This window comes from Oncorhynchus nerka, linkage group LG6 (assembly GCF_034236695.1).
Source record: "Oncorhynchus nerka isolate Pitt River linkage group LG6, Oner_Uvic_2.0, whole genome shotgun sequence".
Classification (NCBI taxonomy): domain Eukaryota; kingdom Metazoa; phylum Chordata; class Actinopteri; order Salmoniformes; family Salmonidae; genus Oncorhynchus; species Oncorhynchus nerka.
In genome coordinates, this window is record NC_088401.1 from 72475028 (window position 1) to 72501144 (window position 26117).

At 47.4% G+C, this 26117-nt stretch overlaps 1 protein-coding gene across 1 annotated transcript; it reads left to right on the forward strand.

Moving 5' to 3' along the window:
* The first annotated feature begins 2 nt into the window (after nt 1-2).
* On the forward strand, nt 3-25846 carry atg2a (autophagy related 2A). The gene is given in 40 exon segments (XM_029662544.2): nt 3-515; nt 935-1097; nt 1401-1550; nt 1858-1960; nt 2237-2375; nt 3011-3247; nt 3385-3484; nt 3695-3865; nt 4119-4301; nt 4382-4625; nt 4956-5097; nt 5218-5316; nt 5452-5607; nt 6791-7064; nt 7162-7234; nt 7388-7432; nt 7434-7554; nt 8352-8488; nt 8593-8717; nt 8946-9094; nt 9295-9445; nt 9633-9817; nt 9944-10024; nt 10151-10257; nt 10352-10515; nt 10615-10691; nt 10822-10992; nt 11995-12121; nt 12478-12704; nt 12835-13064; nt 17695-17830; nt 18072-18302; nt 20722-20908; nt 22076-22241; nt 22335-22404; nt 22509-22591; nt 22677-22798; nt 22993-23147; nt 23484-23639; nt 23736-25846. Coding segments are annotated over 40 exon segments (6045 nt in total). The 5' UTR covers nt 3-344; the 3' UTR covers nt 23973-25846.
* Nucleotides 25847-26117: the final 271 nt, after the last annotated feature.

Genomic DNA, 26117 nt, shown 5'->3' on the forward strand with positions numbered 1-26117 from the left:
CCGTCCCCACCATACATTCAGTTCAAGTATGAAAACAATAAACAACCCTGAGAAACGGGAGATATGCAAGAAGATCTGTCGTCCAGTTTCGACAGAAATACAGCTAAAAGATTAACTGGAACAACCATAGACGAGTTGAACGTTCTGTAAAACGACGTTGGACTCATCGGTCCTGACACAAAGGATTTCCGAGAGACGGCTTTCCCTTAGCCCCTTCTAGCTAGCCATGTAGCTCGTTCTTCGTTAGTACACTTTGCTTTCTTTGTTATGCAGTTGCCAGAGGACTGTTTTCGCATTCGTTTTCCTCCATCTCTTGGCTCCCTCACCCTGAACTTGCTGGCCCTATGTCTCGCTGGCTTTTCCCCTGGTCAGGCTCAATCAAGAAGCGGGCCTGTCGGTACCTCTTACAGCATTACCTCGGTCACTTCTTCCAAGAACGATTGAGTTTGGAACAGTTAAGTTTGGACCTGTACAATGGTAGTGGTGTCATCAAAGAAATCAACATCGACGTTTGGGTAAGTTAGTGAAAGTAGTACGGTCGTTTAACTGTCGGAACAACTGGTTGCTTTTGTGTGTTCCCATGCACCCTGGCCCTCAACTAACTTATTTCGCAATTTCAAGACCTGAACATAACAACAATCAACGTCATATCCTCGCTTCTCGTGAGTTCAAGGAACAGCCGTTCCGAGATATTTTTGTCAGCATCTAATTGGAAAATAACTCACCTCATCCAGTGTCGCTGCAGTTCAGTTGAAATATATATGACCAAGTTATACTTAGGTCTTGCAAACGCACTCACTTTAAATCAGCAGAACAGACAAACCCATTGCCCTAAGCCATTTCCACCAGCTGTTTATTGTAGGACACGTTTCTTTTTCCAACACCTTCCAGTCATCTCTTAATTTCTCATCACACCTCCTTCCCTCTCCCCCAGGCGGTCAACGAACACTTGGAGTCTCTTGGGGCTCCATTTGAGATTGTGGATGGGTTTGTGAGCAGCATAGAGGTGACAATTCCCTGGTCAGCTCTTGTCACCGACCACTGCACCCTCGTCATCTCAGGCCTTCAGATAACATGCAGACCCAAGTACAGGAGCAGTAAGTCTCAGCCTAACAGTCAGTCTACCTGACTAATGAGATCTTTGTTATTACCATGTTATTGTATCAGCTCCTGTTCCTGTCACTGCCGCAGGCCTGTCAGGTTCAGGAAGGAAGTTGTGGTAACCATTGATTAGCAACCTTTTAGAATGTTATTGTCAACAAAGACAAATACAGTAATGTCTAGTACTAGCTAACCATTTGTTGTAAATGCCTGAGCTCAAGAGAAGACATCTTACACTATCCCATGCTCAACATTTCTCAGAGCCAGCTGAATCATGCCTTGTTTTTGTTTAATTGTAGGTGGGGGGTTGGACTCCCAGGGCTGGTCCACATGCATGACCTCCAGCATGCAGCTGGCCCAGGAGTGTCTAAAGGACCCCCCTGAGGCGTCAGAGGAGCCACCCGCTCCTCTGGAGGGCCTGGAGATGTTTGCACAAACTATTGAGACAGGTGAGTCACTGGGTAGGCCGTGTGTGTGTGTGTGTGTGTGTGTGTGTGTGTGTGTGTGTGGGGGGGGGCAGAGACTATTTTAAAGTTGTCATTATTGTTCCTGTACTGTCCCCAGTGGTTGGTTAGTGCCTTCTTCTGAAGATAACAACTTTTCCTGTAATTTTCAAACTGTGCAGTCAAAGTAATGTACTGTCAATTCCAAACTTGTGAGATAAGGACTGATATCATATCACTGGTGTTCCTTCTGGTTTCTTTGTGACCAATATGCTTAGTGATAACGGATGTCCTTGTTTGTGTTATGTTGCAGTCCTGCGTCGGATCAAAGTCACCCTCCTAGACACCATCGTCCGAATCGAGCACCAGCCCCTGGACATGGAGACGGGCATTGCCTTAGAGGTGCACATCAAACGGTATGTTGGTTCTCACCACACTGACATTCTTACACTGCCTGTGTTGGTCTGTCCACCTGACCAGTTTAGAAGTCAGGAAGGACAGGAGATGAGGAAACACTTCTGTCTCAGGATTTGTCTGTAGATCTAAAGAGAACATCTGAATCTCGGAGAAGCTTCACTATCTTTAGTAGAGCTTGTGTGTGTGGTGGGTGTTTTGGCTGAGGTTGAAGGTAATATAGTGTTATTGTGCTGAGTGCTCTGCCCCCGGTGGCTGTGTGGTGTGCTGTGCTGCAGGCTGGAGTACTGTGACGAGGCGGTGAGGGACCCCAGCCAGACGGTGCCTGTAGACATCCACCAGCCGCCTGCCTTCCTGCACAAGATCCTCCAGCTCAGCTCTGTTCAACTGCTGTACGAGACCACCGGAGGGCCCCAGGTAACACGCACAGTTTTAAATTGACCACGGCACTTATAAACCCACTCATGTACACACACTCTCACCTGCATATACTCAAGTTTGATCCCAATATAACACACACATCTTTTAGAAATGAAATATCCACTTATAGATACTCACATAAACTCATATTTCCTCTCACACTCCCCCTAGTGGCTAGCTGACAGACTACCAACCAGTAGTGCTGGTAATGTTCCTCTCCTTCACAGAGTCCTTTAAGCGGTTAACCATGGTAATCATCCTCTCCTTCACAGGGTCCTTTAAGCGGTTAACCATGGTAATCATCCTCTCCTTCACAGGATCCTTTAAGCGGTTAATCATGGTAATCATCCTCTCCTTCACAGGGTCCTTTAAGCGGTTAACCATAGTAATCATCCTCTCCTTCACAGGATCCTTTAAGCGGTTAACCATGGTAATCATCCTCTCCTTCACAGGATCCTTTAAGCGGTTAACCATGGTAATCATCCTCTCCTTCACAGGATCCTTTAAGCGGTTAATCATGGTAATCATCCTCTCCTTCACAGGGTCCTTTAAGCGGTTAACCATGGTAATCATCCTCTCCTTCACAGGATCCTTTAAGCGGTTAATCATGGTAATCATCCTCTCCCTCACAGGGTCCTTTCAGAGCGGACACCACTGGCTCAGCCTCAGCCAGCGAGGAGGAGGAGGAGGGTGTTGAGGAGGAGGAGGAGGGTGTTGAGGAGGAGGAGGAGGGTGTTGAGGAGGAAGGTGTTGAGGAGGAGGAAGATGACCCTCCAGCCGTCCAGCAGCCCCTCCTCATCGGCAGCTGCTCTGGCTTCATGGAGACCACGGTCAAGATCAAACAGAACGACATGCTGCCTGGACCTAAGGTGTGTGTGTGTTTCAGTGGATTTGTTTAGTTCCTTCCTGTGTTCCTTCCTGTTAAGTTTTTAAGAACCTCTGTTTTGCTTTGGTCCTTTTGTTCTGTCACTGTTATTACAGCCACTTGTCTCTCCTTATCTTTCAGTTGGAGCTGGATGGGAAGGTGGGTTGCCTCCACCTGCTGCTCTCCCCAGACCAGATCACTCACCTGACCGACCTTCTGTCTGCCCTCTGCATCGACACAGGTGAGTAAGGAAACTGGTTACCTGTTTCTCCCCACCTGCATTCCACATGTCTTAGTTCCACATCCTCATGTCATTGACAGTGGAACAAAACTCTGTTATCTGAACACACTTTGTTTGGATCCACATTTCAGTGTCTTTTAACTATGCACATCTTCATCCACACTGTGTACTGCTGACCCTGTATGAATTCCTCCCTGTCTATCCTACCAGAGCCTAAGCCCAGTGGTGCTGGGGTTCACAGCCGTCCCCTGGACTCTGAGGACCTGCGTCTGATAGAGGAGGACTTGAGCAAACAGTTGAGCTCCAGCCCCGGAGACAGAGATCCGGACTGGGACGAAGAGCCTGACATGGAGCCCTACCTCACCGGTCTGGAGAACGGGGGTACGTGGAGGGTAGCTAAAGAGTTGGAATGCAATATGGAGGCTAGTGAAGGTTGCGGTGACAGGGGTTGTATTAGCTTTGTGGTGACCCACATTCTGCAGGACATGTGTACAGTAGTCTGCTGCTGCATCATGTTCTGTGAGAGCTTGGTTGAACTTGACATGTGAAGCGTAGTGCTCCTTCTCTCTGTTTACTCACTTGCTGTCTCGGTCTCTTGCTCTCTTTCTCCTCCCTCTCTCATTCTCTCTCTCAGATATGTTCTTCTCCATGGGTCCTGGTATGACTAGCAGTGTGACGTCCGCGCGCTCTCTCTCCGACAGCATGGCGTCGTCTACACACAGCCAGGCTAGCTACGCTCAGGGCCTTCCACAGGGTCCCAGGTGTTATCCTGTACCAGGATCACTATCCAGCCTGCCACAGTGTAGCAGAATACCAGGTAACTCTCACACTGTCTTGTACACATTTTACAGATAAGAAAAACTATACTACTTATCTTATTAACCCCTCCTCCTCCAGGGCGAAGTAGCCAATCAGAGCCACTGAAGCCAGAGGTGTTGCTCCGCCTCTCGCTTGGCGGGCTCACCCTAACCCTACTGGAGCAGGACCCGCCCCCCGGGCCGGACGCAGCTTCCTCATTGGCCCAGGTGTCTCAGGTGTTCTTCCGGGAGCTGGCCTTCTTCAAAGACAGCATGTTCAGCGAGAGAGACTTCCACCACCTCAGGGCTAGCTTCGCTAAAGCCTGCCCCCACTCACACCTCAGGTACAAACACCTACATATCAATAAATAATCCTTATTTTGCTCTCTCTCTCATATATCTCGCTCTCCATCTCTGTCCCCTTTTCTTGCTCTCCATCTCTGTCCCCTTCTCTCGCTCTCCATCTCTGTCCCCTTTTCTCGCTCTCCATCTCTGTCCCCTTCTCTCGCTCTCCATCTCTGTCCCCTTCTCGCTCTCCATCTCTGTCCCCTTCTCTCGCTCTCCATCTCTGTCCCCTTCTCGCTCTCCATCTCTGTCCCCTTCTCTCTCTCCATCTCTGTCCCCTTCTCTCTCTCCATCTCTGTCCCCTTCTCTCTCTCTCTCTCTCTCCTCAGGATGACTGGAGCAGCGGTACAGGTGGCGTGTGAGATGCGCAGTGCAGGTCGCCACTCTCGTGCTGTGACCTCTGACCTGTCCTTCAGTAGGCTAGAGCTGCTTGAGTGTCTCTGGGAGCCAGGAAAGCCCCAATACACTGAGGTAGGAAAGGGGCTGTTATTTGAGATGATCTGAGGGCTTCAACACAACATTCCACATGATACAGTGTGCTGCAGCATGGGCTAGCATTACCCAGGATATAACTCTTCCCACCTTCTCTAGTTGCTCCACTTCCAGCGTGCTGGAATGTTCACAGTGGGAGCTACAGCCAGACCCTGTGCACAGCTACACTACAGTCTCACAGAGAAACACCTGCGCAAGGTAAACCAGGACAGTGTGTGTTTGTGCCAGTTGAACATGTTCAAAAGCTTATATGTAATTGTTTCAGTCTGTTTTGGTCGCCTCTGTTAACCTGCTACCCCCTCCTCCTGACATGTCAATGACTCTGTATTGCAGGGGAGGCAGCGTGTTCTGCGTAGAGACAGTGTAGTGAGGGTAGAGTTGGGAGAGCTGAGTGCTGAGTTGGACCTGGACATACTGAGTCGACTGGAGGCTCTGAGCAGAGCCTGCAGCCACTGTCCCACACAGACAGGAGGACCTGTCCACACACAGGTAAACACTTAGCAAGCCACCAGCCACTAAGAGGACCCGTCCACACACAGGTAAACACTTAGCAAGCCACCAGGCACTAAGAGGACCTGTCCACACACAGGTAAACACTTAGCAAGCCACCAGCCACTAAGAGGACCTGTCCACACACAGGTAAACACTTAGCAAGCCACCAGCCACTAAGAGGACCCGTCCACACACAGGTAAACACTTAGCAAGCCACCAGCCACTAAGAGGACCCGTCCACACACAGGTAAACACTTAGCAAGCCACCAGCCACTAAGAGGACCCGTCCACACACGGGTAAACACTTAGCAAGCCACCAGGCACTAAGAGGACCTGTCCACACACAGGTAAACACTTAGCAAGCCACCAGCCACTAAGAGGACCTGTCCACACACAGGTAAACACTTAGCAAGCCACCAGCCACTAAGAGGACCCGTCCACACACAGGTAAACACTTAGCAAGCCACCAGCCACTAAGAGGACCCGTCCACACGGGTAAACACTTAGCAAGCCACCAGCCACTAAGAGGACCCGTCCACACACGGGTAAACACTTAGCAAGCCACCAGCCACTAAGAGGACCCGTCCACACGGGTAAACACTTAGCAAGCCACCAGCCACTAAGAGGACCCGTCCACACATGGGTAAACACTTAGCAAGCCACCAGCCACTAAGAGGACCCGTCCACACGGGTAAACACTTAGCAAGCCACCAGCCACTAAGAGGACCCCTCCACACATGGGTAAACACTTAGCAAGCCACCAGCCACTAAGAGGACCCGTCCACACGGGTAAACACTTAGCAAGCCACCAGCCATTAAGAGGACCCCTCCACACACGGGTAAACACTTAGCAAGCCACCAGCCACTAAGAGGACCCGTCCACACACAGGTAAACACTTAGCAAGCCACCAGCCACTAAGAGGACCCGTCCACACAGGTAAACACTTAACAAGCCACCAGCCACTAAGAGGACCCGTCCACACACAGGTAAACACTTAGCAAGCCACCAGCCACTAAGAGGACCTGTCCACACACAGGTAAACACTTAGCAAGCCACCAGCCACTAAGAGGCGCCATTTGATAAGGTTTTTGATATGCCTGCCTCACAATTGAAGTAAAATTTCAGGTTTGCTTTGTTTACGATTGTTTATCTTTGAACATTCTCCTCTCCGTCTCTCAGACCCAGAGCAGTGAGCTGCACTCCTCTCTCTCCCTCCTCTCGCCCCACGCCATCCTCAAGCTCCGCTTCCCCATCCCGGACCTCCGGCCGTACCCCCTCCGACGCCCGCCTTCCCAGAGGTCCGTGCGGCAAGAGAACCTGGTGCTAGAGCTGTGTGACCTAGATATCCACTCCCAGGAGGGCCCTGACCTACAGCCGGATCCCCATGCACCCCCTGGCCCCTCCCATGGCTCCCTCACACAGCTACTGGAGGCCAGCTTCAGTGACATGCACGGTGAGGAACACACACACACACACAGTCAAATATACACACAAACAACAACAAAAGTAACACTCACATTTTGAGCAATTGTTTGTTCATTGTCTCTCAGGAACGTATGAGGGCTGGGAGGGAGGTTCCTTCCCCTGTATCAGAGTCAAGAAGAGTCAAGACTCCATGGCCAAGTGAGTGTGTTTCCGGAAAATGTATTTTAGGGGAGTTTGTGTCACTTGGCTGTGTAGATTTAATGTGTTTCAGAAGTCAACGTTGCACATCAACCTACTGAATAGTTTACATCTGTCTCTTTCTTCTATCTCTCTCTCCCTCCCTCTCTCCAGGCTGTCAGTGCGTGTGAGTGGAGGAGAGGGTCTGGGGTCAGGGTTAGGGGGTAGGGGTGGGTCTGATGAGGGACCTGGGATCCATGTCGTTTGAGAACCCCTGTGAACTCCGAGAGAAGACCAGCTCTCCCTTCTCCTCCAACCGCACCATGTTCGAGACTGAGGAGGTACCGCACCGTCCCATCACAAACACCTAGACTCCTCTCTCTCACCCCCGGCCGTCCCTCTCTCGCCCCCGGCCGTCCCTCTCTCCCCCCGGCCGTCCCTCTCTCGCCCCGGCCGTCCCTCTCTCGCCCCCGGCCGTCCCTCTCTCACCCCGGCCGTCTCTCTCTCTCGCCCCCGGCTGTCTCTCTCTCTCGCCCCCGGCCGTCCCTCAAACGCCCCCGGCCGTCCCTCTCTCACCCGGCCGTCCCTCTCTCACCCCCGGCCGTCCCTCTCTCACCCCGGCCGTCTCTCTCTCTCCCCCCGGCCGTCTCTCTCTCTCACCCCCGGCCGTCTCTCTCTCTCACCCCGGCCGTCTCTCTCTCTCACCCGGCCGTCCCTCTCTCGCCCCCGGCCGTCCTCTCTCGCCCCCGGCCGTCCCTCTCTCGCCCCCGGCCGTCCCTCTCTCGCCCCGGCCGTCCCTCTCTCGCCCCGGCCGTCCCTCTCTCGCCCCGGCCGTCCCTCTCTCTCGCCCCCGGCCGTCTTTCTCTCTCGCCCCCGGCCGTCTTTCTCTCTCGCCCCCGGCCGTCTCTCTCTCGCCCCCGGCCGTCTCTCTCTCTCACCCCCGGCCGTCCCTCTCTCTCGCCCCCGGCCGTCCCTCTCTCGCCCCCGGCCGTCCCTCTCTCGCCCCCGGCCGTCCCTCTCTGGACTAGTTTTCAGTTTCTCTCACACAATCACTTCCTAAAGATGTTGGTTTTATTTGACCCATTTTCTGGAAGTTTCAGTTTAACCTTTCCTCATTGCCCCTCTCTCCTCCTCTCAGATGGTGATCCCAGCAGACCCAGAGGAGATGCAACAGTTCCAGTCTCAGTGTGTGTCTCAGTGTGTAGTAGATGTCTCTCTGCCCCTGGCCTACATCTTCCTGCCCAGCAAACAGGCCTTCCAGAGTGTCTACAACAGGTGTGTCTCTTTTTCTGCTCGGTTGCTTATTTGTTGACACCATTTTACATCGCTTTTTTCTGTTCTTTCCCTTCGTCCTCCTCTCTCCCTTTCCGTCCCTGTAGGATCAATAATGACCTGTTGATGTGGGAAGCCTCTCCCCCCTCAGACCCTAAGAGCGACCACAGCCCCCAACACCGTCGCCAAGACAACGACTATTTCCATCTTTGCAAGTCTGCCTTCAAACTAGGTGAGACCCCCATACTGAGACTTGTAAACCACTTCAAACTGGTCAGACAGAATTGGGTCATCTCTGTGTAGCAACTTGTTAATGTCTTTAGTCTATTTAAAGCTCTGATTTGAAACTGGCTTGCCAAGTGGTATGTGTTGAGCAACTCTTTAGTCAGCACCCCTGTAGACCATGTGAAATGTGTTGTTGCTCAGCAGTTCTATAACTGTGACGTTTCTGGTCCCTCAGACTCGGAGGAGGAGGAGGAAGATGCTCAGTTCTACACAGCCAGTGTATCAGCCAGGCAGTCGGAGCCCCGCCCTAACCACAACCTCAGCTTGCTCTCCCTCACCGTCGTCATAGGGAAGGGCCGCCTCCAAGCCATGACGGACAGCAAGGTGAGCAAATAATGAACCAGCTACATCTTACAATGGTTAGCTAGGTATATAGACTGGAGAGATTTTGGTTCCTGGTTCAAATCCTGACTGGACCTTACAGCCTGAAGGAACGATATTATTACACAAATTGGATGTATGTGTACTATGATTCTTCTAAGGAAGACGCATAAATAAATCGTTTTCTGTTTCGCCTCCTTCAGGGAGAGACAGGAAGTCAGGAGGACCGGTGTCACGGGGAGCTCATGTTGGACCTGGAAGGGGGAAAGATGTTCAGTGTGGCGCAGCATCAGAACAACCCCCATCTCAGCTTCCTGTGCTTGGAGAGCAGGAGGGTGGAGCTTTACCACAAAGGTGAGTGGAATGGCTCTGTGATGTCAGGGTTTAGCTCTGATAGTACCTTCCTAATCACATGTAGTAGTGTGACAATCTATGTGTTTTCATGTAGATTGTTTTTAGCCATGAGCTAATCTCTTCTAAATGACTGACAGCCCTTACCTCTTTCCTTTCTGGTCACTCACCCTTTTCCTCCCCCTCGCAGCTGTAGTGAAAGACTCCCCCGTCCCCAGGCGGTTAGAAATGCCCAGCTTCACTCCCCCAGGGCATCTGGACCCTACCATTTACCCCACAGAGGTGGGGGTGAGCAGTGTGAGTGGCAGTGAGACTGAGGTCCACATGTTATCCACGGCTTTCAAAATAACCCTGGACCCTCAGAGGAACGTCAAGGTAACATTCATATCTTCTCATTTATTTTTTGAATATCACCGTTTGATTGCGCTTGTAAGTTATCTGTGCTTGTGATGTGGAGAGAAATATCACTGACTTAATTCTGTGTTTGTGTGTGTTTCACAGGAGTTCCTGGTTGCCCTTCGTCTCCATGGCGCCACTATGCGACATCAGATGGCACAGACCAATCACAGCTGGCACGAACAGGTATGGGGGAAATGGGGGATCCTAATACATACCAAAGCAGAGAAGCTTCAGGCACATATCATGATTTGACTGTGTGGGGTGTGTTGGGGTGTGTTTGGTTAGTGAGGCTGTGTTTCTTCATGACAGCTGGTTGATTTTCTGGATGTCATTGATGACCCGATCCTGGGCTACACATCTCCTGCAGTTATTACCGTCCTACACACACACCTGGCCACCTGTGCTGTGGACTACAGGTACACACAAACCAGATCTACATATGTGGACAAAGGCAGATAATAAATTAACAGAATAAGGATTTTTCACTTCTCTCGTGTCTCCGTCTCTCAGGCCCTTGTATCTTCCATTGAGGGTGTTGTTCACAGCAGAATCCTTCTCTCTGTCGAGTAACATCATCGTAGACACGGCCACCTTTCACCTCAGGTTTATCCTGGATGACTCTGCACTGTATCTCTCTGATAAATGTGAAAGTGATGTTGTGGACCTGAGACGAGGTATGCCACACGATTATCTGTACCGCGTGTGTACATCTGCATCTGAGTGTGTTCAATTCTAACGCCTTCTCCCTCTCTGTCTCTGTCCCCCCCCCTCAGACTATGTATGTGTTCTGGACATTGATCTGCTGGAGCTGGCCATTACCACATGGAAAGGCAGTGATAAAGGGAAACTGGTAAGTTCTTAGCCTGCCAATTTTGTGTGATAATATATATGTCTGTGTGTTTGAACTTAAGAGACTGTTGGTCTCAAATCTACGCTGTCTTCCTTTCTCCTCTGCTCCAATCCCCTCCTCTCTCTCCCAGTCCCAGCCTCTGTTTGAGCTGCGTTGCTCCAACAACGTGGTCCACCTCCACACCTGTGCTGACTCCTGTGCTGCCCTGGTCAACATGCTGCAGTACCTGGTCTCCCAGGGAGACCTGCACCCGCCCCCCCGACAAACATCACCCACTGAGATCGCGGGACAGAAACTGCCGGTAAGACAGACAGATCATTTTTTCACCTCTTCCACGCTCACTTTATGGGTTTCAAAAATTACAATTCTTGTCTTTCATAATTTGGTCAGATATACTTGGATGTGTAGTGTAGTGTCAGCGTTTGTTGCTGTCATGCCTAAGTTTGCTAATCGTGCCAATGAAAAAAACCATTAAAGTAGTTAGCAATAACAGTCAGTTTTGTGATGAATGAGCCACATCTGATTCAATGAATGACGGAGCTGAGTTTTCCTTTTTTCCCTTGTTTCATAGTGTAGTTTCTTCTTTTAATTCCATATATTCACATGATTTCTCAATTTGCAGTATGTTTGCCAATTGGTTGTGCAGCCAGACTTATTTGCCATTCCTTTTTCCTCATCCCTCTCAACCATACAATTCCACAGAGATTTAACAGTTTTTACAGTCATTTTTATAATGGGTGCATGCTTATTAGTAACTGGGATAAGCAATGTCTGCTTGCTCTTCACCACGGACCAACAAATATTCTTTTCAACAACAATATAGGAATCACTACAAAACCTATTGAATGACCTCTTATACAGTATATTAGGCCCAGCCTTTGGAACTTTGAATTTCCTAGATATGGCTACTATATTGTGATCACTACATCCTATGGATCTGGATACTGCTTTAAAGCACATTTCTGCAGCATTAGTAAAGATGTGATCAATACATGTTGATGGTTTCATTCCTGTGCTGTTTATATACATTAGACTAGTATATACTACAACTGAAGAGATTGAAACTGTGGAGCGGCAGAATAGGAGACTGACTCCACTAGCGTAACTTTCTATTGCAGGGACGAGCAACTTCAGTCCTCAAGGGCCTGATTGGTGTCACACTTTTGCCCCAGCTAACACACCGGACTCCAATTATCAACTAATCGTGATCTTCAGTTTCAGAATGCAGTTATTTGAATCTCAACCCCTGAGGACTGGAGTTGTCCATCCCTGATCTGTTGTCTGTGTTTACGTGTCATGTTAGTTGTCAGAAAGTCCCGCCTCCTTGCCACCCTGCCCTCCAGCTGAGACTGCTGAGATCAACCAGTGCGATCTCCTTGATGCTTTGATTGACACCGAGAGGAGCCATCCAGATGAGGATATGGACTCGGGTAAAAGGGGCTTTTAAGTGACAGTGTAGTTCAGCATCTCTCTAGGTATAACATTTTACGTTTTCATCATTTAGATCAGTGTTTCCCAACTCAGGTTCTCCAATACCCAAAACCGAGCACATGTTTTATGTAGCCCCGGACAAGCACACCTGATTCAACTAATCATCCAGCCCTCGAGTTTGTCTGGGTCTACATAAAAAACTGCTTCTGTTGGGGGGACTGTAGTTGGGAAACACTGATTTAGCGGATGCTCTTACCCAGAGCGGCCTACAGTCCTCTATATACATATAATAGATATTAAATAGAGGATGGTGATCACTCCTGGATATGTGGAATATTTCCTTGTGTGTTTCCAGGTTCTCCCACAGTCCCGCGGGGCTCACCTGTCTCTGTCTACCTGTTCCCCGGGGAGGCTCCCAAGCTCCCCCCACCTGTTGTCATTGACGGGGAGGAGTCAGAGCTTGACGGACTGGTGGCGACAGCCACTGAGGTACAGGCAGATATGATGTCAGAGGAGGGCTCTGAGTGTTCAGAGGACAACGAGGACTTCTGCATCCTAGAGGCTCCTGGGATGGGTATACCTGTGCGTCTCTATTTCATCTTCATCCCCCTCATCTCGCCATACTACTTACTCGTAGTTCACATGGAATTGAATTATGCGACATGAAGTACTAAACCTATTCTGGTGTCCATGTTCGTCAATTCACCCTCAGCCCAGAGACGGGGAGCCCATGGTGACGGTGCTAACTGAGGGTCCTATTAGGGTGAGGGAGGGCCACTTCTCCCGACCGCGGGGCAGCTCTGACCTGCTGCGGGCCCCCAGCCACTTCCCTGTCCCCCAGAGCAGGGTGGTGCTACGAGAGGTGTCTGTTGTCTGGCATCTGTACGGCGGGAGAGATTTCGGGGGCAAGGCCATGTCTACACACACGCAGCATGGAAACAGGTGCCCATACACACGTATACAGACAAATGCACAGTGCACGTTTTACGGGCTCCTAACCAACAGTGATATTTAGTTTTTTTTAGCCCTCCCCCCAATTCTCTCTCTCTACATAGATTTATGACTTTACGACAGGTTATAAATACCTGGTAGAAACTGCCATGCAGTATTGAGAGAGTCTACCAGAACAAAGAACTTATTTTGTTCAAAATTCCTAATCCCCAAAATGGCAGAAATAAACAATATTTCTATATTTTTTAGAATGTTGGACTGGCTTAAGGGACAGTTATGACGAGTGCGTTTCATTTTGTGATCTCATGAAGGACAGGAAACACACAACTGTATCTCTTAAAGTGTACATTTCCCAGCTGTCAGTTTTACATCTAAATATTGTGAAACATATGTGATTAAACATGAAACTATTTGTGAAAAGATGTAATGTGATGTTAACCTTCGAAATGAGTGTATGGATTTTCATGTAAAGATTAACTAGTCAGTGGCCACACCCCCATGAACCCAGACATCACATTAGGTGTCATGGACAGCCCTTTTCTCTGAAGTGTATAAAACCACCCGTGACAAAATGTACATTTCATGCCAAAGAAACCCACCGTAAGCAGGACGTCTCGAATGGTTAAGAAGTCAGAGAACACCGGGACGGAGTTCCCACGTTGGAATGGCTACAATTCTATAGGCCATCAGAGACCATACAGCTGTAGTTTGGCTACACGGCTGGAAGTGGTTAAACTCAGACTATAGATCACTACAGAATAGGAGCAAATCTTAGACGTATAATTACTAGTCTGCAGCTAGAAATTACGTAAGTCTAGAACGAGAATACCAACAACCGCCGAAGCATCTATCTATGACAACCTTTCCGAATGGTACTCTGAAGTATCCATTCTAAACACCGACAACCACAAAAGATTGTGACTTCTGGGAAAGTTAAACAGAGACTCTGATGAACTCAACAGGAGAGACCGCAACGACGTCTAAGTGTAAATATGTACATTTCAATTTCTTTCAGAATGAGTGGCCATTCATGTGCAAAGGATTAGCATTTCAATTAATATAATTATAGACTGTGTGTTGTGAATCCATTTAGTCTTTCCCGCTCTTTCTCAGGCCCCACCCATTTCCTTTGTCTACCAAGCCGTCTATCAACTCAATAAATAATTTAGCCAATTTATATATTGCTGATTCATTATGGAAACTAGGGTTCGTAACCAAGTATTTTAACCAAGCATAACCAAGTATTTTAAGACGTTTGGAATGAGACTAATGAAAATTAATAATTCATTAATAGATTAATAATTGATCAGATATTAAAATATCTGGAGTTATATTCTAAAAATTATAACTTTAATCAACATTTTCCTTGGTGACCCAACTTCCTAGTTAATTCATGTTTACATGATTAGTTTAATCACGTAATAATTAAACCTAGAGAATTTATTTGATAAAATAAGTCTTCACATGTAATGATAGTCACAGACACAACACTCATTTTGTACATAGTGTTGCTACTACCATCTCTTATGATCGAAAATATCTTCTGGACATCAGAACAGTGATTACTCACCTCGAACTGAACAAAGATCTTCTGGACATCAGAACAGTGATTACTCACCTCGAACTGAACAAAGATCTTCTGGACATCAGAACAGTGATTACTCACCTCGAACTGAACAAAGATCTTCTGGACATCAGAACAGTGATTACTCACCTCGAACTGAACAAAGATCTTCTGGACATCAGAACAGTGATTACTCACCTCGAACTGAACAAAGATTATTTTTTTCTTTAATGAGTCCGACGTGAAGGATATACTTTGTCAAGACAAGGCCCAAATCTCTGTTAACAGCGTGACGAAAATGAAGAGGAGGGCGGGGTGCCTTGTAAGAATTCGTAGACAAGTAGGGAAACCACCACTACCCTCTGTATGATTGTACGTTGGCCAATAATTGGGAAACAAACTGGACGATCTACAATTAAGACTATCCTACCAACGGGTTGTGTGTCTATTTGTCAACTGCTGGTGTACAATGTTTAATATTAAAGAAGTCTTGAGGTATTACTCGCCTGAGGTAGAATACCTCATTATAAGCTGTAGAGCACACTATCTACCGAGAGAGTTCACATCTATATTATTTGTAGCCGTCTATTTACCACCACAAACCGATGCCGACACGAAGACTGCACTCAACGACCGGTGTAAGGCCATAAGCAAACAAGAAAATGCTCATCCAGAAGCGGCGCTCCTAGTTGCCGTGGATTTTAATGCAGACAAATTTAAATCTGTTTTACCTCATTTCTACAAGCATGTGACATGTGCAACCAGAGGAAAAAGCTCTAGACCACCTTTACTCCGCACACAGAGACTCATACAAAGCTCTCCCTCGCCCTCCATTTGGCAAATCTGACCATAATTCTATCCTCCTGCTTACAAGCAAAAAATAAAGCAGGAAGTACCAGTGACTCGCTCAATACGGAAGTGGCCAGATGATGCAGATGCTACAGGACTGTTTTGCTAGCACAGACTGGAATATGTTCCGGGATTCATCCGATGGCATTGAGGAGCATACCACCTCAGTCACCGGCTTCATCAATAAGTGCATCGATTTCCCAACCATACGCTATGGATTACAGGCAACATTCGCACCGACCTAAAGGCTAGAGCTGCTGCTTTCAAGGAGCAGGACACTAATCCGTACGCTTATAAGAAATCCCGCTATACCCTCCAACCAACCATCAAACAGGCAAAGCGTCAATACAGGACTAAGATTGAATGCTAATAAACATGTGGCAGGGCTCGAAAAATATTACAGACTACAAAGGGAAACTCAGCCGCGATCTGCCGTGATGTGAGCCTACCAGATGAGCTACATGCCTTTTTTATGCTCACTTTGAGGCAAGAAACACTGAAGCATGCATGAGCGCACCAGCTGTTCTGGGCGACTGTGTGATCTCGCTCTCCATAGCCAATGTGAGCAAGACCTTTTAAACAGGTCAACATTCACAAAGCCACGGGGCCAGACGGATTACCAGGACGTGTACTCAAAGCATGCACGGACCAATTGGCAAGTGTCTTCAGACATTTTCAACCTCTCCCTGACCAACTCTGTAATACCTACATGTTTCAAACAGACCACCATAGTCTCTATACCCAAGAAAGCAAAGGTAACCTGACAAAAAGTTTACCGGCCCATGGCACTCACGTCGGTAGCCATGAAGTACTTTGTAAGGCTGGTCATGGCTCACATCAACACTATCATTATGGAAACCCTAGACCCACTCCAATTCGCATACCGCCCAAACAAATCCACGGATGACGCAATCTCTATCGCACTCCACACTGCCCTTTCCCATCTGAACACCTATGTGAGAATGCTGTTCATTGACTATAGCTCAGCGTTCAACACCATATTGCCAACAAAGCTCATTACTAAGCTAAGGACCCTGGGACTAAACACCTCCCTCTGCAACTGGATCCTGGACTTCCTGACAGGCCACCCCCAGGTGGTAAGGGTAGGCAACAACACATCTGCCACGCTGATCCTCAACACTGGGGCCCCTCAGGGGTGTGTGCTTAGTCCCCTCCTGTACTCTCTGTTCACCCACGACTGCAAGGCCAAACACCATCATTAAGTTTGCACACAACAACAGTGGTGTAGGCCTGATCACTGACAACGATGACAAGCCTATAGGGAGGAGGTCAGAGACCTGGCAGTGTGGTGCCAGGACAACAACCTCTCCCTCAATGTGAGCAAGATAAAGGAGCTGATCGTAGACTATAGGATAAGGAGGGTCGAACAGGCCCCCATTTAACACCGGTGGGGCTGAAGTGGAGCGGGTCGAGAGTTTCAAGTTCCCTGGTGTCCACATCACCAACAAACTATCATGGTGCAAACACACCAAGACAGATGTGAAGAGGGCATGACAACACCTTTCCCCCCTCAGACTGAATAGATTTGGCATGGGTCCTCAGATCTTCAAAAGGTTTTACAGCTGCACCATCGAGAGCATCCTGACCGGTTGCATCACCGCCTGGTATGGCAACTGCTCGGCATCTGACCGTAAGGTGCTACAGAGGGTAGTGCGTACGGCCCAGTACACCAGTACATTGGGGCCAAGCTTCCTGCCATCCAGGACCTATATACTAGGCGGTGTCAGAGGTAGGCCCAAAAAATTGTGAGACTCCTGTCACGCAAGTCAGACTCTTATCTCTGCTACCGCATGGCAAGCGGTGCCGGAGCACCAAGTCTAGGACCAAGAGGCTCCTTAACAGCTTCTACCCCGAAGCCATAAGACTGCTGAACAATTAATCAAATTCCCCCAACCCCCTCTGTCTTTACACTGCTGCTACTCGCTGTTTATTATCTATGCATAGTCACTTTATAAATTACCTCGACTAACCTGTACCCCCTCACATTGACTCTGTACCAGTACACGCTGTATATAGAGTCGTTATTGTTATGTTACTTTTTGATTTGATTTTTTAAATTCTAATTTATTAAGTTAATCTTTTCTTAAATGTTTATTCTTTGCACACACAACCCAGCAACAGGCACTTGAATTTGTAAGATTTCTCTCTTAATGGTCATCAAGCTCCTTTCTACCCCTCTCTCTCTAGGGGTCGCTCTGCCCCCTCTGGGATGCGTGGGTCCCCGTCCCGCTCCGCTGCTCCGTCACGGCCACAGAATTCTTGGCGTTGGGCTGGAGGTGGTGGACGACAACACAACCTGCTCATGGAGATCCAGCTCACCAAGGTAGGGAGACTGTATGTACTGTGTGTGCACAAGGTGTGTCCATACAGTACTCTAAAGATATTGTTTGCCTTTTGATTTTTTTTCTCTGTACAAAATGGAAAGCTAATTCATTTTTTTCCCCCATCGTAAGGATATGTTCAGTTGGAGTGTAGTATAAATGTCAACCGATGCTTTTGTTAACGTGGAGACAGCAAAAAGCTACAACTGGTACTATTAGTTAAATGTGCCATTCCTATTCCAGGTGAGCTTCCAGCACGAGTCGTATCCGGTGGTGGTGTCTGCGGCTGGGCCGTGTCAGGAGGGAAGGATGCCTGGGGTGGGGGTTGGCGCGGTGGGCGAGCAGCCTCTGTCCCGCCAGGTGTTCATCGTTCAGGAGCTGGAGATACGCGACCGCCTGGCCTCGTCCCAGCTCAACAAGTTCCTCTACCTGTACACAAGCGAGAGCATGCCCCGCAGAGCACACTCCAACATGGTGAGAGAAGAGGCTTTTTATAGCCATTTATCATTATTTACTTTTTGTTGTGAAAATCAGTTTATAACAATGATTTTAATTTACAGTGGAATTATAAGCTTTTTCAAACAGAAATTTGCATCCTGTAGTTCTAACTCCAAAAAGTTCTAGGACACTGTAAAGTCCATGGAGAATAAGAGCACCTCCTCCCAGCTGCCCTGAGGCTAGGAAACACTGTCACCACCGATAAATCCATGATAATCTAGAATTTCAATAAGCATTTCTCTACGGCTGGCCATGCTTTCCTCCTGGCTACCCCAACCCCGGCCAGCAGCTCCGCACCCCCCACAGCTACTTGCCCAAGCCTCCCCAGCTTCTCCTTCACCCAAATCCAGATAGCAGATGTTCTGAAAGAGCTGCAAAACCTGGACCCGTACAAATCAGCTGGGCTAGACAATCTGGACCCTCTCTTTCTAAAATTATCTGCCGCCATTGTTGCAACCACTATTACTAGTCTGTTCAACCTCTTTCGTATCCTCCTTCCTAAAGGTTGGAAAGCTGCCTCGGTCATCCCCCTCCATCCTGCCCTGCCCTTCTAAAGTTTTCGAAAGCCAAGTTAACAAACAGATCACTGACCATTTCGAATCCCACCGTACCTTCTCCGCTATGCAATCTGGTTTCTGAGCTGGTCATGGGTGCACCTCAGTCACGCTCAAGGTACTTAACGATATCATAACCACCATTGATAAAAGACGGTACTGTGCAGCCATCTTCATCGACCTGGCCAAGGCCTTCGACTCTGTCAATCACCGTATTCTTATCAGCAGACTCAACAGCCTTGGTTTCTCAAATGACTGCCTCGTCTGGTTCACCAACTACTTCTCAGACAGAGTTCAGTGTGTCAAATCGGAGGGCCTGTTGTCCGGACCTCTGGCAGTCTCTATGGGTGTGCCACAGGGTTCTATTCCCGGGCCGACTCTTTTCTCTGTATATATCAATGATGTCCCTCTTCCTGCGGGTGATTCCTTCATCCAACTCTACGCAGACGACACCATTGTGTATACATCTGGCCCTTCTTTGGACACTGTGTTAACAAACCTCCAAACGAGCTTCAATGCCGTACAACACTCCTTCCGTGGCCTCCAACTGCTCTTAAATACTAGTAAAACTAAATGCATGCTCTTCAACTGATCACTACCCGCCCAACTAGCATCACTACTCTTGACGGTTTTCTAACTTAGAAAATGTGGACAACTACAAATACATAGGTGTCTGGATAGACTGTAAACTGTCCTTCCAGACTCCATATTATGTATCTCCAATCCAAAATGAAATCTAGAATCGGCTGCCTATTTCACAACAAAGCCTCCTTCACTCACGCTGCCAAACATACCCTCATAAAACTGACTATCCTAACGATCCTCGACTTTTGGCGATGTCATTTACAAAATAGCCTCCAACACTCTGCTCAGCAAACTGGATGCAGTCTATCACAGTGCCATCCATTTTGTAACCAAAGCCCCATATACCACCCACCACTGAGACCTGTATGCTCTCGTCGGCTGGCCCTCGCTACATATTCGTTGTCAGACCCACCGGCTCCAGGTCATCTACAGTACATCACAAAAGTGAGTACACCCCTCACATTTTTGTAAATATGAGTATATCTTTGTGACAACACTGAAGAAATGACACTTCTGTCATTTCTTCAGTGTTGTCACATGAAAAGATATACTCAAATATTTACAAAAATGGGAGGGGTGTACTCACTTTTGTGATATACTGTATAAGTCTTTGCTAGGTAAAGCTCCGCCTAATCTCAGCTCACTGTTCACCATAACAACACCCACCCGTAGCATGTGCTCCAGCAGGTATATCTCACTGGTCATCCCCAAAGCTAACACCCACTTTGGCCGCCTTTCCTTCCAGTTCTCTGCTGCCAATGACTGGAACTAATTGCAAAAATTGCTGAAGTTGGAGACCTATATCTCCCTCACTAACTTTCAGCATCAGCTATCTGAGCAGCTTACCGATTGCTGCAGCTGTACACAGCCCATCTGTAAATAGCCCACCCAACTACCTACCTCATCCCCCATATTGTTTTTTGCTCTTTTGCACACCAGTATCTCTACTTGCACATCATCATCTGCACATCTATCACTCCTGTGTTAATTTGCTAAATTGTAATTACTTTGCTACTATGGCCTATTTATTGCCTGACCTCCTTACTCCATTTGCACACACTGTATATAGATTTTTCTATTGTGTTATTGATTGTACTTTTGTTTGTCCTATGTGTAACTGTTGTTTTTTGTCGCACTGCTTTGCTTTATCTTGGCCAGGTCGCAGTTGTAAATGAGAATTTGTTCTCAACTGGTCTACCTGGTTAAATAAAGGTGAAATTTTAAAAAATAAAGTCTTCTATGTTTGTGTGTCCCAGTTAACAGTGAAGGCCCTGCAGGTGTGTCCAGACTCAGGTGTAGGTGGTCCAGAGTGTTGTTTAAGAATCAGCCTCCTCCCCCTCCGACTCAACATCGACCAGGATGCCTTGTTTTTCCTGAAGGATTTCTTCAGTAGTCTGGCTGCTGGAGTTAACCCCTACCTGCCTATGGATCCTGCAGCTGAGGGTGAGCACCATCACTGTGTTTTTTTGTACTCTACAAAAAAAGCTTTTTGACTGCTCAGGTCACATGGATCAGGAAAACAGTCATACATAGCATTAATTTGTGGTGCTCTGTATCATACACTATATATACAAAAGTATGTGAACACCCCTTCAAATTAGTGGATTAGTTTATTTCAGCCATACCCGTTGCTGACAGGTGTATAAAATCGAGCACACAGCCATGCAATCTCCATAGACAAACAGTCTTAGTAAAATGGCTCAGTGACATTCAACGTGGCACTGTCATAGGATGCCACCTTTCCAACAAGTCAGTTCGTCTCATTTCTGCCCTGCTAGAGCTGCCCCAGTCAACTGTAGGTGCTGTTATTGTGAAGTGGAAACATCTACGAGCGACAACGGCTCAGCCACGAAGTGGTAGACCACACAAGCTCACAGAACGTGACCTCCAAGTGCTGTAGGGTATAGCATGTAAAAATCGTCTGTCCTTGGTTGCAACACTCACTACCAAGTTCCAAAATGCCTCTGGAAGCAACACCAGCACAATAAATGTTAGTTGGGAGCTTTATTAAATGGGTTTCCATGGTCAAGCAGCCGCATACAAGCCTAAGATCACCATGTGCAATGCCAAGCATCGGCTAGAGTGGTGTAAAGCCTAATGCTATTAGACTCCTGGAGCAGTGGAAACGCGTTCTCTGAAGTGATGAATCACGTTTCATCATCTGGCAGTCCAACGGACAAATCTGGGTTTGGCAGATGCCATGAAGAATTCGACCTGCCCAAATGCAGCGCCAACTGTAAAGTTTGGTGGATGAGGAATAATGGTCTCGGGCTGTTTTTCATGGTTCGGTCTAGGCCCCTTATTTCCAGTGAAGGGAAAACTTAACTCTACAGCATACAATGACATTCTAGACGATTCTGTGCTTCCCCAAACTGTTGGCACAAATTTGTGAGGCCCTTTCCTGTTTCAGCATGTTAATGTCCCTGGGCACAAAGTGAGGTCCATACAGAAAGGGTTTGTCGAGCCTCCTGAGTGGCGCAGCGGTCTAAAGCACTGCAACACAGTGTTGCGGCATCACTACAGCCTGGGGTTCGTTCCCAGTGTATATGTCCTCCTCAACCACCCAATACTTTCTCCTATTTACTTCAATTTCTCTCTGTCCTCTCACAGTGAAGACAGACCCTTCTCAGAAGCCCACTGAAGATGGGGTCATTGGCACGGAGACCACTTCTGGTCTGGGTCCTGACCTCACTGCTTCTGTAGAAACCACCTATAGTGAGCAGAGCTCCTCGTCCTCTGGCTCCACCTCTTCCACTGATCAGCCAATCTACTTCCGGTAATTACTAACTTAATCCTCCCAAAAAGTATTTAAAAAACAAAGTCTATTTCGAATGCGTCAATTATTTATTAATTGTCTTTCCTTTCTAAGGGAGTTCCGTTTCACCTCTGAAGTCCCCATCTGGCTTGACTACCAGGGCAAGCATGTGGTCATTGAGCAGGTGAAAGGACAAAGGACATTTTAACTGTGATGCTTTGTCAGTGAACTCATCTCTGTGGTTATGTTATGTCACACACTTGACCTTTGCACTGATTTTTTCCCTAGGGAACGTTTGCAGGGATTCTTATTGGTTTGGCCCAGCTGAATTGCTCTGAACTGAAGCTGAAGAGACTTTGCTGCCGACACGGGTACAACAACACTAACTGTGGGGTTTCTGTGGCGTCTGAAGCAAGTGTCTTTTTCATAACACTTTTCTCTATCTCTTCCTCCCAGACTTCTAGGTGTAGATAAGGTGATTCAGTACGCTGTCACTGAGTGGCTGACAGACATCCGAAAGAACCAGCTGCCGGGCATTCTGGGAGGTGTAGGCCCCATGCACTCTGTAGTTCAGCTGTGTAAGTATGGGAAGTGACGTCACTTGTATGGTGTTCTTTGTTTCTTTGCCGTTGTCCCTTTAGTAGTCCCTGAGTTATAACCATAGTAATATAATTGTTATCTTGCAGTGTGGTTATAGCTAGCCTACTTTCACAACTTCATTTAGTGTTTGTTTCAATAGGTTTTTTGTGTGTGACTTTCTCTCTCTCTCTAGTCCATGGAGTCAGGGACTTGTTCTGGATGCCCATAGAGCAGTACAGGCGGGACGGCCGCATTATCCGGGGTCTCCAGCGGGGGGCAGCGTCCTTCGGTACCTCCACTGCCTCTGCTGCTCTGGAGCTCAGCAACAGACTGGTGCAGGCCATACAGGTACTACTAACTACAGACTATTAGCAGGCAACAGACTGTCCGTAGGCCACACAGCGGTAGAATACCAATCATACGTGCAGCTCACATAGACATATAGGTTGAAACAATGCATCCCATGTACTACACACCATACATGTTAATACCACTATTCTTACAGTCATGTATCATAGATTGTGGCCAAAGGGTTCGCATACCTAAACCATGTAGGAAGAACTGAAAGACTAGAAGCAACCATACAGGTGGAAGCCACTGGGACCAGTAATACAGATTCCTCCATTGCTTTGATGTGCTTCACTCTCTTACAGAGTTGTAATAATTCTGCTCTTTCTCCTCAAGGCCACAGCGGAGACTGTGTATGACATCCTGTCCCCAACGCCCCCCCTGAACCGTTACATCACAGAGGGCCGACCGCCCTCCAACCAGCCCCGCCGCGCCCACCAGCCTGCCGACCTCAGAGAGGGCGTGGCTAAGGCCTATGACACTGTCAGAGAGGTACTGATAAATAAATGTATTTTAATCAACCAATTTAGAATGACAATAAAAGGCCTAGCACTCTCACTAACACTCTGTTTTCTGTCTGTTTCCCAGGGTATGATGGACACAGCTCAAACGCTATGTGACGTGGCGTCTCGCGGGCATGAGCAGAAAGGTCTGCCTGGTGCTGTGGGCGGAGTCCTGCGGCAGATCCCGCCCACCGTCGTCCGTCCCTTAATAGTGGCATCCGAGGCAACGTCCAACCTACTGGGGGGCATGCGGAACCAGATCAAGCCAGATGCACGGAAGGAGGACTTCTTAAAATGGCGCTCCGACGAAGGCCAAGAGTGATGATTCTGGTGGGGGCTGGGTTAAAGGTTAAGAATATGGTGGTGAAGTTATGTGGCTGAACCGATGAAGGGAGTGAATGTGTGAGTGAGTTTTTAATGCAAAAAAAACTAACTACTGCGGAGTGATTGACACCCAGTATTTGATGTGGCTCCAGATGGATCGAGATACATTTTTTGTTTTCTTTCTTCAACGCAATCAAATAGAGTTCAGTTCACTCTTCTTGCAGCAGTATGTACATGATGCAGATAATCTACCTTTTATTAGTACGTAAACATATCACTGTCATTCTGGGTTGACTTCTTGTTTAGCTGTCAACGGGCATACAGGGCTCTAGTCTAGTATAAGGTCTGTAGTAGGTGGGATTAAATGTGTTAATCAGTAGCTCTCCCAGTCTTCTGTTGATCAGACTATGGGCCGGTTTCCCAGATTGAGATTAAACCTATTCCTTGACTGAAAAGCACCTTGAATGGCGATCCTTAATTGAGCATACATTTTAGGAGTAGGCTTAATCTGAGTCCGGGAACTCATTCTATTGGAGGGTAACATCCTCTATTCCTTTGAGATATGGATGGAGGAGACTGAAGAAACTATTATAGTGGCCTTTGCTGAGATCCTTACCAAGGTTAGGAATGTCATAGTTCCTCAACTCAAAATGCAACTCTGTGATTGTTCTATCCTAGCCTGTACACATCCCCACCCCAGTGTTTGTGCCATAAGCTTTTTCAATGCTGAGTTCCCTGGCCTCTCCCCCTTTTGGTTTTAAATCAATGTCTACTTTTATTGCCTTCCTGAAACCTATACTTATCTCTCTGTATGCTTACTTGTTCATATTTGACCAATGGACACAATGGCCTGGTTGTATTAACTAAATGCAGTCATGGGAGAATATGGATGATGAACTGAACAAACTAGGGATATGTCCTTTCCTCTCTATGTCAAATGGCTTTCCTTGCTTTTAATGCTTGCCAGCGTTTGGTCATCCAATTTGTACTTTGTTAACTGTTTTGTTTCTGTCAGAGCAAGATGTCCCCCTCAGGGCCTTGAACCTTATCACAAGTCTGGTTCCTTCCTCTCAACAGAAAATTATCTTGTTCGTCTCGTTAGTTGCCTTCCTGCGTTTTTTTATTTGTATTTTTCTAATTATGTTAAAACACTAGTATTAATTAGCATATTCATTTTCAAAATAACAGTGTTGGTGGGATGTCTGAAGGGTTAAGACATGGGGGGAAAAAGGGGGTTTGTGGTCAATCGTTTTACATTTTTATCTTTTGTTCAATACTTTTAAGGGATATATGTTTAGGTATGTCTGTGCATAAAATGGAGTGTGTGTGTGTGTGTGTGTGTGTGGGTGGGTTAGTGGTTTCTTGTGAGGGTGACCCTTTGGTTATATTGGTCACACCTCTGTGTTAGCGGGCAGATCCAACCCGCTTGCTTACAGCGGCACTAGGGCCTGACAGCATACCTTTGTATATTAAGACATCGTGGAGCCGGGGGCAAGATATGGCTAGGAAAACATGCCTCAATCCAAGGATGAGAAATGTTTTGGTACTACAAATTGTCCCATTTTCCTAAGAAGTCGTTCAATCTTCTTGGTGTAACAGTAGGGATAATGGGACAATTTGGAGTAGAACTCATTTCTCATCCCTGCATTGAGGTACGTATTCCGAGCCATATCTCCCGCCGGCACCGCGTTGTCCTAATTTACAGAGGAATGCTGTCCGACCCTAGTGCAGCTGTAAAACAAGCGGATTGGACCTGCCTGCTAATCTCTTGTGTATTTACTATATCATATCTGTAAGAATGACTTGTATAATATCAAGACAATGAGTACACATATTAATACAAAAAATAAAACATGAATATACAAAACTTAACATGCTTTTGTGCTTATTTTTTGTACAATTGACAAAATAAAAGGTTGTGCCATGCTATGTTGCCTTGGGCCTCTCTTTATGTAGTGTTGTGGTGTCTCTCTTATCATGTGTGTTTTGTCCTATATTTTTTATCTTTAATCTCAACTCCCGTCCCCGCAGGACGACCAAATAAGAATTTGTTCTTAACTGACTTGCCTAGTTAAAAATATATAATATAAATTATATACAATATAAATTGTGTTTTCCGGAAACCGTTTGTACTGCTAGGAAC